This window comes from Xyrauchen texanus, chromosome 4 (assembly GCF_025860055.1).
Source record: "Xyrauchen texanus isolate HMW12.3.18 chromosome 4, RBS_HiC_50CHRs, whole genome shotgun sequence".
NCBI classification, from domain to species: Eukaryota; Metazoa; Chordata; class Actinopteri; order Cypriniformes; family Catostomidae; genus Xyrauchen; species Xyrauchen texanus.
The window spans coordinates 38,361,050-38,377,502 of NC_068279.1; the positions used below are offsets into that span (position 1 = coordinate 38,361,050).

General features: G+C 36.4%; 1 protein-coding gene across 1 annotated transcript; it reads left to right on the forward strand.

The window, feature by feature from the left end:
* Positions 1–437: 437 nt before the first annotated feature.
* On the forward strand, positions 438–16,408 carry LOC127642894 (prolactin receptor-like). Its single transcript, XM_052125332.1, has 9 exons — positions 438–583; positions 3,826–3,897; positions 4,397–4,529; positions 5,780–5,949; positions 7,599–7,780; positions 11,280–11,421; positions 11,629–11,728; positions 12,441–12,510; positions 12,777–16,408. The coding sequence occupies exons 2-9, from the start codon at positions 3,831–3,833 to the stop codon at positions 13,509–13,511; spliced, it is 1,599 nt and encodes a 532-aa protein (XP_051981292.1). The 5' UTR covers positions 438–583; positions 3,826–3,830; the 3' UTR covers positions 13,512–16,408.
* Positions 16,409–16,453: the final 45 nt, after the last annotated feature.

Sequence of the window (16,453 nt, forward strand, 5' to 3'; positions counted from 1 at the left end):
AGACAACAACGACTGACATCAGTGCGATGCAGCGCTTAATGAAATTATCACAGTGTTTGGGATTTGGACGCATTATAAAAAAGAGGTGTGAAAGACAAACTTATGATAGCGTCTGAGACAGACAGACGGACGCTAAAACGCGTTCGGAATGAACAGACCCTTATTTGCCAGATCACTAACAGTGACAAGCACTAATGGTGTAACTTTTAATTTCTCTGTAATTCACTTATGTATTATATCTGCACTGTAAATAATATGCAGTTAGATCCGACTCACACTGTCACTGGCAGGAACGAGTGTATCTGGCAAACGTCATGTGCTGTGCAACTCTCCCTGCGGCTTTAGGGCGGGGTGTGTGTGCGTGTGCGTGTGTGTGTGTGTGTGTGTGTGTGCGTGTGTGTGTGTGTGTGTGTAACGGGAGATTCAGCAGGACTGCAGGTTGACAGTGTATTGGTCCTGCTGACACTCTAATAATGCACTGTGTTTTGGGAAGCTTCGTCTCTTGACCTCGGTTCGCAAAGACTGTTTCCACAGCGCAGCAGTTCAAAATGTAGCACGTATATTGAAGACGGGAAAGTCCCAGGTGTGTATGTAATTTTGATCAAAAGGGTTTGGCAGATACAGGTGAGTCTTCTTTAAAGAGCTACTACTCTGTGCATGTATGTAGCCATATTAACCAAAAGAAAAATGTATACTTGCTTGAGATTTAAACTTTCAAATGCATTATACTTCTTTATACATAATAATGTTCAATGTCATGTGTTCTTATTTAATAGCCTATTGTTTATGTTTATAATAACATAATAATTTACCCTATCATTATTTGACCTGAACCTTGTCAGACTGATCCAGTCATTCGTTAATATTTTTAACTTCATAAACCAGTTCATTTAGATGCTATAACAGCATGAAACACATTTTTAGATGACCTGACAAAACATTTGTCACATTGCAGTTTTAAGAAGGTATAGATCCATTATGTATTAAATAACCTATAAAAAATTACAAAAATTTATATAATAAAATAATTATATATATATATATATATATATATATATATATATATATATATATATATATATATATATATATATATATATATATAATCTCCAAAATAATCAGTAAATTTTATGGTTCAGCTGAGTTCACCTGGGATCATGGGTTGTCTGTCTGACCTGCCTTGGCTTACTGAAGCAATACTGTATGTGTTTGCTTCTGGCAATCACATTGTTATCAGTGAGAATGCTTTGGCAAAATTGGTCCCTTGAGGAGAGACCCAAGGAGACTGGCTCTTATTTGGCCTTTTTTTAAAGACCTTAATTGCAGTTTTTCCCAGTATCGTTTTGACCATGCAGCATACAAACAGATTTTAAGGTGAAGACTTGCGCTTTGGAGACAACTGCAAAATACCAATTCATTGAGACATTATCTCAGTAGTAGTGAATTAGTTGTGGTAGTGCAGCTCATTACTCTGTCTTTTAATGATGACCCATCTATTCATTTTGTGTGTGTTTGATTTGGGGGTGAGTGAAAAGGATAAACTGCTCCCATAAACAACTTTATGCTATATCTTGAAAACTTCCATTAGTTTGCTGTTTTTCCCACAATCTTTTAGGACTGTAGTATATGTAAAATATTAGACTCTTGCATTTTTTATGTATACTGCCAAGCTGAAAATAACTCTTTTACAGGTGTCTGGATCACTACGAGATACAGCGACAATGTGTGTATAAAAAATGATCCAAAAACAGAGCATTTGTCTTTGTAGCAGAGAAATCTATTTCTCTCCAATCATTCTTTCTGGAGTACATCCTTCTCCAAGGCTGTAACTTTCCATTAAGTCACCGCTCTGTACCTGCATGCATTTGCCAAGCCCAACTCTCAAGTGTTTGTAACCTTGTACCTTTCCATCCTTTCAGAAATACAATCATTAGACATCACTTCTATGATCAGGATGTGTGTGTTCATATTAATTTGCTGCAGTATGAACCAAGGACAAAAATGTTATGTTTTTCATTTTGGTTTGTTCAGAGCCTGTATTTTTTTCGTTCCGGTTCAGAAGATCTGCAGATTCCCTTCCCAATGTTAATGGGTTAGAACAAAATAAAAGAACAGTTAATGTATAATGTTATTTTTCAAATGAGAGTACTCTGTGCTAAGGGATGGTTGAAACCTCAATTGCTGTGTTGCCAGATCTCACAAGATAAACAAGCAACCTGGTCTGGAAAAAAAAGTATGAAACACGCCACTTGAATAATTCAGTGAAGACTTGGACACAACTGAGACATGTCCTTTTTACCTCTAATAATGTTTTCATTGTATCTGGATTAGCTGTGCATGTACAGTATATGTAGTATTTAAACATAGTTGTTAAAAAGATCTTCATTCAGAGAATGCTTCATCCACAACAGGCAATTAGACAAAAACATTTGTGATGCAGCAGTTTCCTTCAGGATCAAAACACATGTTCAATTTTTTCAGGCAACATGAAGTGGTGTAGAACCAAACATCTTCTGTGATAGAAACCTTGGCCTTTGATTTCTTAAAATAAAATATTGGAACAAAATTAACCGGTTACAACTGGTTACCAGCATTTAAAAATAATGTTTTCACTCTGGAACAATTGAAAATCACTTTGTTCCCATTTTAGGTTACATTCTGCAAAAAACCTCATATGTTTTCAGTGTTCATTCCATGAGCAGTTTTTAGTTTCTGGTTTGATCTGATAACTTCACCAACAAAAGTGTGTTAGTGCAGCTGTATGAGGAAGCCATTACCTGATCTTGAAAAGGACTTTTGTTGGTGTAACCCCGTGTAGTTTATTTTTTGAATTGAATAAAACCAGTTAATTAAGATTTTACCACATGAAACATGAAATATTGTTTACGTTACCTGACAAAAACTATTTTTATAAAACATTTTATATAACATCTAGTAAGAATGTGGTTTCATGCCAGTGATTTACAACTGTTAAATGTGCATGTATAAATACATTTTTATTGAACAGGCCTCAAGAGAAAGGTTTTGTTCACACACTGTAAAAGTGTTTGTGAGGTAATCTAAAAATGTGCTAAAATCAACTTGTTTTAGTCAATTCAAATTCAAATTATTCCAAATAAATTGACCTGACAAATTAGGTTACTTCAACAAAAGTATATTTTTGTTAACACTGTCAAATTCAAAAAACTTTTTGTGCTGCCTTAAAACTTTAAGTTGTGTCAATTTAAGAGTGAAGGTTGTTTAAACACTTAACTTTCTTAGTTCTATCTACTTCAGTTCAAATTAAAAATAGGAGTTCAATTGATTATATGATTATTTAATTTAATTTACATGAATTCATGTAATTTATTCACACTGCAGTGCATCCTGGGAATCCAAATTTGTGAGCCAAATTTGATATTTTTGATTTAACCTGAATAGTTTTTCTAAATTCAATAAAACAAGTCCAGCTAACAGAAACTAATCTCAACCAGATCATTCCAGCGCAATTATTCTGATGCTACATTTGAAGTTATGATAACTAAAATGCAAAATATTTTGTTTTTCTTTTCTTTTTTTTTTTTTTTACAGTGAAATAGAAATAAGCCCTAATTAATTGCTCACAATTGTATTCAATGTATTTGTGCATTCAATGTATTTGTGCATATTATCGACCTTTTCTCTTACTGCATTCAGTTGTTGTGTTAAGGAGGTGTTTACACATGCTAAGTGGTTGTTTTGCATGTCTAGATTCATGTTTGAAGTACAAATAAACTCTACAGGTGGCGCTTAATGTGTTTGGTGTTGACACCTTAATGACTTTGTTAACATCTGAATCTCATGCAGGAAAAATGCGGAGAGATGCAGAACAGGCACTGACTCTGATGTATCTCCTCTCTTGGGTCTTATACAGCATGTGTAAGTGAGGAACCAATTCAGACAGATGCTAATGTGTACACCTACAAATACTTTTTAGTAAACTACATTGTGGGTTATTTTTAATTTTTAATTAAACTATCTGTTATTTAAAAATCTGGAGCTCATTTGTCATATCATAAGGGAAAGATACAGTCAGTCATTTATTATCGCAAAATAAACCCTGTCAAGGTGAACAGGTCACCCTGGTCTTGCATGGCTACTGACCACATACTGTAAGTAAATAAGTAGACATGAAACATTGATTTTAGTTATTACATTTTAATATGTAAGGAGAAACAATAGAGTAATGCAAGAGATTTGAAACTAGCACTGTTATGTAAGAAATTGGCTGCATGCAAGAACAGTTAGTTATATAGTTTAGTGGTCATTTTACAAAATATTTTACTGCAGAATGCTGTGACTGACCAATCAGAATCAGGTATTCCAGACAGCTGTGTAATAGCATAATTTCCACTGCTCAAATATCATATCTCCACAGGTCATTCTCCACCAGGGAGGCCCAGACTTACAAGATGTCGGTCCCCTGAGAAAGAGACCTTTACTTGCTGGTGGGAGCCTGGATCTACTGGCGGATTACCAACCAGTTACCACCTGTATTACAGAAAAGAGAGGTGAGATCAGACTAACACTTGCACAATTCATTATTACACCTTTTTAGCTGGCATACTTGAAAAATGTTATTAATCATGCCCCCTGATGCATACGTAGGCTACTCTGTAATAAAAGTATGGATGTTCCTAACACAGGAGCAATTCAAGCTGTTTTCAATAACATCCACTCACTTGGGAGGAAGCACAACAGGTGCGGCAAAGCGCAACAGAATACAGGAATTTTGAGACATGATTTTCTTTTTTTTTTTCTTATCCCCTATTCTCCTCAATTCTGGAATGCCCAATTCCCAGTACTTACTATGTCCTCGTGGTGGTGCGGTTACTCACCTCAATTCGGGTGGTGGAGGACGAGTCTCTGTTGCCTCCACTTTTGAGACAGTCAATCCGTGCATCTTATCACGTCACGTGTCTCATTGTGCATGACACCGCGGAGACTCACAGCATGTGGAGGCTCATGCTTCTCTCCACGATCCACGCACAACTTACCACTCGACCCATTGAGAACGAGAACCACTAAATGTAACCACGAAGAGGTTACCCTATGTGACTGTACCCTCCCTAGCAACCGGGCCAATTTGGTTGCTTAGGAGATCTGTTGACGTCACTCAGCACACCCTGGATTAGAAATCACGGCTCCAGGGGTGGGAGTCGGTGTCAATACTCGCTGAGCTACCCAGGCCCTGAGATGTGCCTTTCAAAGTTTCCAATGCATTTTACTTTACACAGTGTCCTAAAATGTGGTGTTTATGATGCTGAATACCAGTGAGACACTCCAAACACGTCTGTCTGAGGTATGCGAAAATTAAAAATAGTGCTGATGGAACGCAAGAACGTGTCATTCTCCACCAGGGTGGCCCTGACTTACAAGATATATAAGAATAAAACAAAGACTATATTGAGTTCTAAGTCACTTTTTTGTTGTCTAAACAATGTTTTATTCATCTGTCACAATAATGCAATTTATTTCAAGCTGTTTTTCAATCCGTATTATACAGTATATTTATTATAGTTCCCACATTATTTATAAATATTCTAATTATTATGCATTTTTTATATGAAATATGCTTTCTCAGCAAATAATGATGTATGTGTAATTTGATGAATTACTTGGAATGTCATTTAATTAATTTGATTAATACATTTAGCCCTAGTTTATATATTATATAGTATTATATATATATATATTTTAGTTCATCCACTGTCTAGAAATTAAGATATAAGTTTAAACCTCAAACGTATTGCTTTTTCAGCTCTTTGGAAGTCTTTGAATGTCCAGATTATCATAAAGCAGGAAACAATTCTTGCTATTTTGATAAACGACACACATCTATTTGGATCATATACAACATCACAGTGGTGGCCTCCAATGCACTGGGGAAAGCCTACTCAGAATATGTGGAAATAGATGTTATGGATATTGGTAAGTTAATTTATTGTGTTTACATATTAATAAAAATACAAAACAAAACTGCATATTTTTTATGTACTTGCAATATGCCCTTTTATCCCTAGTGTATACTGGCCATGCCTGTGCGGTTAATGATGTTTTACCATAGAGGCCAATTTCAGGGTTGTTGTGACAACACTTAAGCTGGGAGCCACAGTGCAGTGAGCAGCTTGCTAAATATAGTGAAGGTCTATATAAAATTTGCCTACTGCTACAAAAGGGTGCACACAGAAAAATCAGCTCAGATTCCTCATGGTGAAACTTTTTAACACTCTAGTATTTCAGTTAGGTAATCTCTAGAACTCAAGCAGGCAACGTTGTATGTTTTGTTTATCCAGGTTTTAGTAAAATTGTTATATCTCTCAAACCAATTCTGTCAATGCTAGAAATGTGTTCGCATTGAAATCTTCCACCTGTAACTGTGAGTTAAACGATGATGACTTTTACAGCATCTGAATAGAATGGAAAATTACTGGGTGGCACTAGAGGCAGCTTTGGCTGAGAATAGCTGAATGGAATAGAGGATGAATAGAGGATGAACAGGTTTGTCTCTTGCAGACTGCAAAACTCAAGCCATGTATCGACTATCCCATTACGGATGCTTGAATGTGCTTGTGTGGTAGAGCATCCTGCAAACACAATTTTAAATGCAGTAGGTGCAAAAAATAAGAAGCATGAGAAGTTTTATTTGTGTGTGTTTTATCATTCATATTGTTAAAAACACATGTGACTTTCTTTCATAGAACACAAAATGAGAGAGTTTAAAGAATGTTAACATGGCTCTTTTCCATACAATGAAATTGGATGGGGGCCATGGGTTACCAACAGGGTCAGAAATTTAGGGGGGCTAGGTATGGTGGCAAAAATGGCACTCAAAAAGACAAAAATGCCCCCGAAATTCAATGAGGATTTATGTAATTATTAAGTATTGACAAAATCAGATTCAAAGCAGTTTATGTTTTAATTGTTTAAATAAAAGGTTACAAATGCCACTGAAAATCACATCCAGGTGTGAAAGTCAATTTCTGACACAGTTTGTCAAGCTCCAATATGAACAAAATGGATCATAAAACAAGCCTATACAACTCCTTTACTATAATCCAATTCTTCTGAAGCCGTATGATAGCTTTCTCTAAGGAATGGACCAAAATATAAGGAATTATTCACAGAAAGCCTTGCTCGACGTAATCTCCATTTACCTTCATTCCATGGAAAAGAGCAGCTTGGACATTCTGCTATAAATTACTGCTTTTATGTTACCTGGTATGTCATACATGTTTAGAAAGACATGAGAGTGAGTAAATGGTGATAGAATTGAATTTTTTTGGGGAACTATCCCTTTAACACAACCCTTTTCTGTCAGTCCCACTCCCTAATCCTTACCAAAAAACCCTGTTACAATACTTGATGAAGTTTTCCCAGAAATTTGCTGAAGCATAATCTGGTTTAAAGTTATGTTTGGAAAATTAACCAATTGGTCAAGTCTTCATGCAGTCCCTGTCCTGTTTGTTTCCTATTTAGTAAGTATTTTGTATTATTCAGCTGCCTCACACAGATTCTAATGGAAAACCATATCTGTTCAGTTTGATGTCATTTAACATGAATCACCTTTTTCCACACAGTGCAGCCTCACCCACCAGAGAATGTGAATGTGACTTTGATGCAGAGGGAGAACAGCCCTTACATCCTGGTGCAGTGGCAGCCCCCCCAGGACGCAGACACGCGTTCAGGCTGGGTCACAATTAAATATGAAGTTTGCATAAAAATAGAGAACAGTAGAGGCAAGGAGGACCATGAGTGTGAGGTGAGATCATAATAGGTTCATAGTATAAAAAAAAAGTTGAACATTTGAAAAATGCACTTATGATATGGATTATGGATTTATTTGTGATGAATTGACACTAATTAAAGAAACTATGATGCACCAAAGTTTTGGTATCCTGTAAAATTACAATTGTTTAACAATAATAAGGTGACACTTCACAATAAGGTTATATATGTTAACAGTAATACAGTGCATTACGTATCAAAAACTAACATAAAACAATACATTTTTACAGCACTTACAGCATGTTAATATATACAACTAAACAAAAATTAGGGCTGTTAATCTATTAAAACACATATTGCATGCCGATAATTCACCATTGTTGTGCAAGTAATCGACATGCTATAGTACACATTTGTATGAATATACAGTCAGGTCCATAAATATTGGGACATCGACACAGTTCTAATCTTTTTGGCTCTATACACCACCACAATGGATTTGAAATGAAACAATCAAGATGTGCTTTAACTGCAGACTTTCAGCTTTAATTTGAGGGTATTTGCATCCAAATCAGGTGAACGGTGTAGGAATTACAACAGTTTGTATATGTGCCTCTCACTTTTTAAGGGACCAAAAGTAATGGGACAGATTAACAATCATAAATCAAACTTTCACTTTTTAATACTTGGTTGCAAATCCTTTGCAGTCAATTACAGCCTGAAGTCTGGAACGCATAGACATCACCAGATGCTGGGTTTCATCCCTGGTGATGCTCTGCCAGGCCTCTACTGCAACTGTCTTCAGTTCCTGCTTGTTCTTGGGGCATTTTCCCTTCAGTTTTGTCTTCAGCAAGTGAAATGCATGCTCAATCGGATTCAGGTCAGGTGATTGACTCGGCCATTGCATAACATTCCACTTCTTTCCCTTAAAAACTATTTGGTTGCTTTCGCAGTACGCTTCGGGTCATTGTCCATCTGTACTGTGAAGCGCCGTCCAATGAGTTCTGAAGCATTTGGCTGAATATGAGCAGATAATATTGCCCGAAACACTTCAGAATTCATCCTGCTGCTTTTGTCAGCAGTCACATAATCAATAAATACAAGAGAACCAGTTCCATTGGCAGCCATACATGCCCACGCCATGACACTACCACCACCATGCTTCACTGATGAGGTGGTATGCTTTGGATCATGAGCAGTTCCTTTCCTTCTCCATACTCTTCTCTTCCCATCACTCTGGTACAAGTTGATCTTTGTCTCATCTGTCCATAGGCTGTTGTTCCAGAACTGTGAAGGCTTTTTTAGATGTCATTTGGCAAACTCTAAACTGGCCTTCCTGTTTTTGAGGCTCACCAATGGTTTACATCTTGTGGTGAACCCTCTGTATTTACTCTGGTGAAGTCTTCTCTTGATTGTTGACTTTGACACACATACACCTACCTCCTGGAGAGTGTTCTTGATCTGGCCAACTGTTGTGAAGGGTGTTTTCTTCACCAGGGAAAGAATTCTTCGGTCATCCACCACAGTTGTTTTCCGTGGTCTTCCGGATCTTCTGGTGTTGCTGAGCTCACCGGTGCGTTCTTTCTTTTTAAGAATGTTCCAAACAGTTGATTTGGCCACACCTAATGTTTTTGCTATCTCTCTGATGGGTTTGTTTTGATTTTTCAGCCTAATGATGGCTTGCTTCACTGATAGTGACAGCTCTTTGGATCTCATATTGAGGGTTGACAGCAACAGATTCCAAATGCAAATAGCACACTTGAAATTAACTCTGGACCTTTTATCTGCTCCTTGTAAATGGGATAATGAGGGAATAACACACACCTGGCCATGGAACAGCTGAGCAGCCAATTGTCCCATTAATTTTGGTCCCTTAAAAAGTGGGAGGCACCTATACAAACTGTTGTAATTCCTACACCGTTCACCTGATTTGGAAGTAAATACCCTCAAATTAAAGCTGAAAGTCTGCAGTTAAAGCACATCTTGTTCAGTTTCATTTCAAATCCATTGTGGTGGTGTATAAAGCCAAAAAGATTAGAACTGTGTCGATGTCCCAATATTTATGGACCTGACTGCATCACTCATTTGTTATGTAATAAACAAAGTAATACATATCCTGTGATAGTATAACTTAAAAAGATTAAAATAAATGAAAGAATTATAAAAATATGATTTATGGAATTGCAAAAATGCTTTGAAACACTATTACATACACCAATCAGCCACAACATTAAAACCACCTGCCAAATATTCTATAAGTCCCCCTCATGCCACTCACTACAATTGTACAGAGCGGTTATCTGAGTTACCATAAACCAGTCTGGCCATTCTCTGTTGACCTCTCTCATCAACAAAGCGTTTCCATTCGCAGAACTGCCCCTCACTGGATGCTTTTTGTTTTTGGCACCATTCGGAGTAAATTCTAGAGACTGTTGTGTGTGAAAATCAGTTACAGAAATACTCAATCCAACCCGTCTAGCACCAACAATCATGCCACAGTCCAAATCAATAAGATAAATTATTTTCCCCATTCTGATGGTTGATGTGAACATTAACTGAAGCTCCTGACCCGTATCTGTATGATTTTATAATATTTCTGTAACTGCTGATCTCCTGGATTGTTCACAACAGTCTCTAGAATAGTGCGAAAAACAAAAAACATCAGATAACCGCTCAGTACAATTGTGGTGAGAAAAATACAATCTCAGAATACTATTCTCAGATATTTTGGCAGCACGAGGGGGACCTACATGATATTAGGCAGGTGGTTTTAATGTTGTGGCTGATCAGTGTATCTTGGGTCATTAAACTACCCTAAACACAAATACACACAATTACATATATATATATATATATATATACACACACACACACACACACACAGAGACGTTACCAAACTGATCTGGGATGCCTTTCCCAAAATAATTTCTAATTGGAAAACGGTTTGAAGCATGGGAAAACCACACATTGAAAAATAAACAATACCATATAATGGGCAAATTTTAAACATAATTTTTTTTTTATTGATGCACAAAGCTTAATGTTAATGCAGACATAGGTATGATTCAAATTAAGGTTTTATTAGCAAAAATATTTTCTACCGTACATACAACATAACTTATGGTACTACCGTATTAGCGGTACTACCATTTAAAAAATACTGTGGCACCACCTTTAAAGTTAATTCTACTGTACAGTTGTTTAAATCAACGTTTACTTAGATTACGTTGTTATTGTAACAAAGTTGTAAATTGGATATAACTATAAACAGAGAAGGGTAGTATGTGATTTTATCACACTAATATCATGTTATATTGTTTACGTCTGGTGGCTATACTTTTGAAATAGTATTTTAATGTTTATGCATCGGCCCCAGTCACTCCTACTGTGAGTGCATCATTATGTTTCCACTTTTTGCTTCTTTTTTATTCAATACATTTTCTGGTTATTTACATTATGCCACAAATGCTATCGATTGCTGTACGTGTTTTGAACCCGGAATATCCCTTTCAATTTGTATTCTTTTTTCATAGTCATACAGTGCTGGAAAACAGTTGGATTTGAGCATTTACAGTCCTCAGCCAGGAGCGAACTACATCGTGCAAGTGCGCTGCAAACTAGACCAAGGACTGTGGAGTGAATGGAGCCCCTCCGCTTTCATCCAGATTCCAGACAGTAAGATTATACCAACAACTGAAATTCAATCTTTCACACCTCCACCCATTATGTTACATTACTCACCAGTTTCCCTTACATAACAGTGACCCAAAATTAATTAATTAAATTAATTAAAAATTAAACATTCTTTTGGGCTATAAATGCATTAAACCTACATAAATACAAAGTTTTATGTAGGTTTTAACTTTCTTTTCTTTTCTGTAGAAACCTCGGACAGACAGAATGTGGTTATGATTTTTGCTGTCACTCTAACAGGCTTCATTTTCCTGCTGACTGCAGGCATGTTGGTTGTCAAGATAAAACAGTAAGCATGCATCCTACCTCATCACAACACAACCATGTAAGGTTATCTATGACTACACATTAAAGATCTAAAGTTTTTCCCAAACTAGATAATATTAAGAACCATCCTTCTGCTAGGAGATCCCTGATATAATAATTCCTAATGCTTCATAGTGAAGAGTGGTTCATGAGATTGAGGACAGGTACATATTGAGAATGGTTTAACTCATAGAGTAACTGTTACTCTAATCAAAGCCTAGAAATTCTCATTAGCATGCATTTAGCATTCACTTTAAAAGCAAGTTAATCATATAAAGAGATTAACTTGAGTTAATTTAACATGCTTAATTTAGTTGTGTTTACTCAATTCAATTAGGTTTCCTCTACTTAATGTATTTCAGTTGAGATTACAGGCTAGTTTTCATTTTAGAATTACAGTATCATATTAAAAACGAAGAACCGTGTTGTTAGTTCATGTTCATAGTGCATTAACTATTTTGGCATATTCAACTTTTGATTTTAAAAATGTAGAAGTATATGTTGAAATGCTACACGTATACCACAAATTACACTTCAAATGAAAATCAATTGACATTGTGTAACACCATGAAATTTAGAAGGTTTTATGGAACTTCATGACAATTTTAGATGTTTTTATTATTTGTAAGCTGCAGACTGGTTAAATCTCTAAGCATATTTTCATTTTCCATATTGTTCGTATTCTCCTCCTCTAGTGTGAAGCATTTTCTACTGCCAACAGTTCCTGAACCGAAGATCAATGGCTTAGACACTCAGCTCCTTAAGGTATACTGCACTGAGAACCCACTACCATTTAGCGTTTCTAGCTTATTAAATGATATGGATTCTTGGACATCTTATTTTAATTACCATGTTGCTTGAGTTCATTCATGCGATTCATTTGTTGATTGGTCATTCTTCTACATTTTATCATGAATACAAAAAGTAAGAGGACATTCAGGCAATAAATGGTGTGTTAACCCCACAAATCCTAACATGTGGTGTTAAGATACAATAAAGGTAATATATTCCTCATATGGTCAATTTCACAGAGTGGGAAATCTGAGGAAATCTTCAGAGCTCTGATTACTCAGGGTTATCCCCAATTAACCCATGGATCTGAGCGTCAAGTTGAGTATCTTGTGGTCTCTGAAATGGAGTTTGATGGGAAAGCTTATCTTGAGGAACAGAAGGAGAACTTTCAAACAGATCATACTCAAGAGATCCCTCAAAATACCAATCAGATCACCCAGAACAGCAGTCAGGGACTAAATACCACACAGAGTGAACAGAGTGTTGTCCCAGGACATGATTCTCAGTGCTGCATATCTGAGATTCAAGCTACATTTAAAACAATCCATCCTGGGACTACATCCTATAAGCTAAGTGCCCCCAGCATAGACCATCTTAGTGTCCTGGGAGTGACTCAGCAACTTCCTAACATTGATTATCATGGCTTGCAAATAAAAACTCAGGACCACGATGCAGCCGACACTCATTTGAGCTCCAGTAGTAAATGTGACAATGACCAGAGAAAAGTCAGCATCACCCCTGCAGGACTTACGGGGTATGTTGAGGTGGATGAGGAGAAAGCGCTGGTAGGGGAGGACTACAGCATGGTCAGTGATGTTATGAGGGATAATGTCCTTGTACTACAAAAAGACAACACCCCTGTACAGGGACACAAAGAGGTCAAAAGGGGCAAAGTTTCTGAATCTGAGGAGGCGAAAGATGTCATTGAAACTCTGGGATATTTGGAAACTGTGACAATGTTGACTATTTTGTGACCTAAATTTATAAGATACTTTGTTTGGATTATCATTGTTTTTATTGTCCTGTGGAAACTGCCAAAGCACTTGGTTTTCTTGGATACATACATACAGCTTTTCAGCTTTTATTTTGAACATTGTTTGTGTGCAAAAAGAGGACAATCTTCTAGTAAGTAATTCATACTTTTTGATATACACAAGTAGTCAAAGGTTTGGACACTTTGTTTCACATGATCTTAAAAAACTTTCAATCATAAGGCCTATGTTAAACATTCTTAGTTTTGTAGACAATTGTGTCTAAATATGAATTTCTTTACAAAACTGACATTTAAAAAAAACATTGACACCACACTGAGAGCACAATAGCTCTAGGATTTAAAGGGGTATTTCACCCAAAAAGGAAAATTCTCTCATTATTTATTCACCCTCATGCCATCCTAGTTGTGTATGACTTTCTGCAGAACACAAATGAAGATTTTTAGAGAAGAATATTTCAGCTACATACAATGTAAGTGAATGGTGACCAGAACTTTGAAGCTCCAAAAATCTATATAGTAAAAAAATACATAAATATTGATCTGTTCCTCACCCACATCTATCATATCAATTCTGAAGATATGGATTTAACCACTGGAGCCGTATGGATTACTTTTATGTTACCTTTATTTACTTTTTGGAGCTTTAAAGTTCTGGTCACCATTCACTTGAATTGAAATGACAAACAGAGCTGAAATATTCTTCTCTAAAAATCTTCATTTGTGTTCTGCAGAAGAAAGAAAGTCATACACATCTGGGATGACATGAGGGTGAGTAAATGAGAGAATTTAAATTTTGGGGTGAACTATTTAACCATTTGGCCTTACAAATGTAGATACAAATATCTGGACTCACACTAATGGAATATAATGCAACAAGGGGCGCTGAAGTCCACTGATTTTAATAGACCTGCTTATCTTTGTGTAAAAATGAAATAGTGCTAAAATAATGCTGCCCCTTTCTATTGCTTTTTTTTGTCTTAAGGTAGAAATTGGCATTTTGACCCCCCTCTACAAAATAATGGCTTAGTCAGTAAATATTGATCCATAGTGTTTAATATTTTAGCTTTAATTATCATTTATATTTATCTTTCACCAGTTGATTTGATACAGAATTACCCAATACTTCTGGTTGTCACCTTGTAGATTCAATGACATTACGATTATTCAAAACTGTGGAAAACAATAATAAATAATGTGTGAGTGTGTGTCCAAACTTTTGACTGGTATAATAGGTGTTTCTCTGGTCTATGTTGGCTTGCTCTATTATGGGTTCCAAATCAGGAAACTGGCATAAGAGGTCAAGAAAGAGATAAAAGAGGCAGTTATGCTGCAGTCACGGTGAGCGCTCTTATTCCAAGCCATTACACATCGACCAACTGTCGTTAAAATATACCCCACTGAAGATCATTATATTAATTGTTAAACCTTTTTTTCAACTTACTACCTCAGCATAGCAGACAAACTGAACTTAAGGAGGTTTTGCCATTCTGTTTAGAGAGCTCAATGCTCGCTGCTCATGCTCTTTTTATATCCCCTTTGCTCCACAATTTGGCATGCCATAGGTCCTCATGTTGGCATGGTTACTCACTTCAATCTGGGTGGTGGAGGACAAGTCTCAGTTCCCTAAGCTTCTGAGATAGTCAATCCGAGCATCTTATCACGTGGCTCATTGTGCATGACACCGTGGAGACTCACAGCATGTGGAGGCTCATGCTACTCTCTGTGATCCACGCATAACTTACCACACGGCACATTGAGAGCGAGAACCACTAATCATGACCACGTGGAGGTTACCCCATGTGACTCTACCCTCCCTAGCAACTGGGCCAATTTGGTTGCTTAAGAGACCTGGCTGGAGTCACTCAGAACACCCTGGATTCAAACTCACGAATACTGAGCTTGTGAGGCCCCCTGCTCATGTTAATTGTTTTATATATAGCTACATTAAAACTGTTGTTTCCATTCAAGTTTAATTATTTTTCTGTTTTTCTGTATTTATGCACAATGATAATATGAAAACCAAACTGTGAGATTTTTTTAACTGTAAGGCGGGACTTCCTTTCTACGTGACTGTTGGGTGCTCAGAGCTCCTTGGATGAGTGTTCCAATTTCTCCCATTCATTTCAATAGAAGTGGTCCATCTCTGCTAAATAATCTCTGTTTATACTCAATTATACTTGAAAGCCTGATTTTCTGTCAAGACTGATTTACTGTTGCTATATAATGTAGATTCAAATGTAAACACCAATATTCAGCCTGTTTCAATGAATATATTATTCATCACTATTTCCTCTATTTCATACAATTTGGTCATGTTAAAGACACTTACTAGAACCAAGACTACTGCTGAATAATAGATTAGATCTACGCAAAATGCTAGTACAAGAGGCTTGTCCGAACCTAACTACAGCCAATGAGCAGAACATTCTGGCGGCCCTTTGATGTTGATTTACATCATTATTGAAAGCCCCAGCAGGAGATGCAGACAGGTCAGCAGATCTCATCACAGAACATTTACGGTGTGCAGTCCAACAGTAAAGAGTAACTTTAAGTCAAACATTGACTGAACACTACACAAGGACAAACATAAGCTTCAGTATGGCTAATAGTTGAAATTTTTAGCCCTTCAAATCAAGTTTTTTGTTCAATTTGATATTGGAATGCAAGCCATACGTTTTTCGTTTGTTCCCTTTGTCACTTGTGGTAAATATCTATGTAATTTGTTTGTGACGTGACAGTGTAATGCTAAAGAAATTATAATATTAAGTTAATATTGAGTTGTGTAAGAAATTTGAGTTCAGAGACCAATGATGGAATGTACTGTTGGTCAAAATCAACATGAGCCAACATGATTTTGTTCTTGACCATAACATTTCAATAAATACAAGTTTTGCTATGATTTATGAGGGTCTTTTTGGTCAA

Bases quoted from the DNA above. Each gene is read 5' to 3' on its own strand.
- LOC127642894 (XM_052125332.1), top strand. From the start codon at position 3,831: ATGCGGAGAGATGCAGAACAGGCACTGACTCTGATGTATCTCCTCTCT. The intron at 11,729-12,440 runs GTAAGCATGCAT...CTCCTCCTCTAG, and splicing joins TTGGTTGTCAAGATAAAACA to TGTGAAGCATTTTCTACTGC. The intron at 12,511-12,776 runs GTATACTGCACT...TCAATTTCACAG, and splicing joins TAGACACTCAGCTCCTTAAG to AGTGGGAAATCTGAGGAAAT.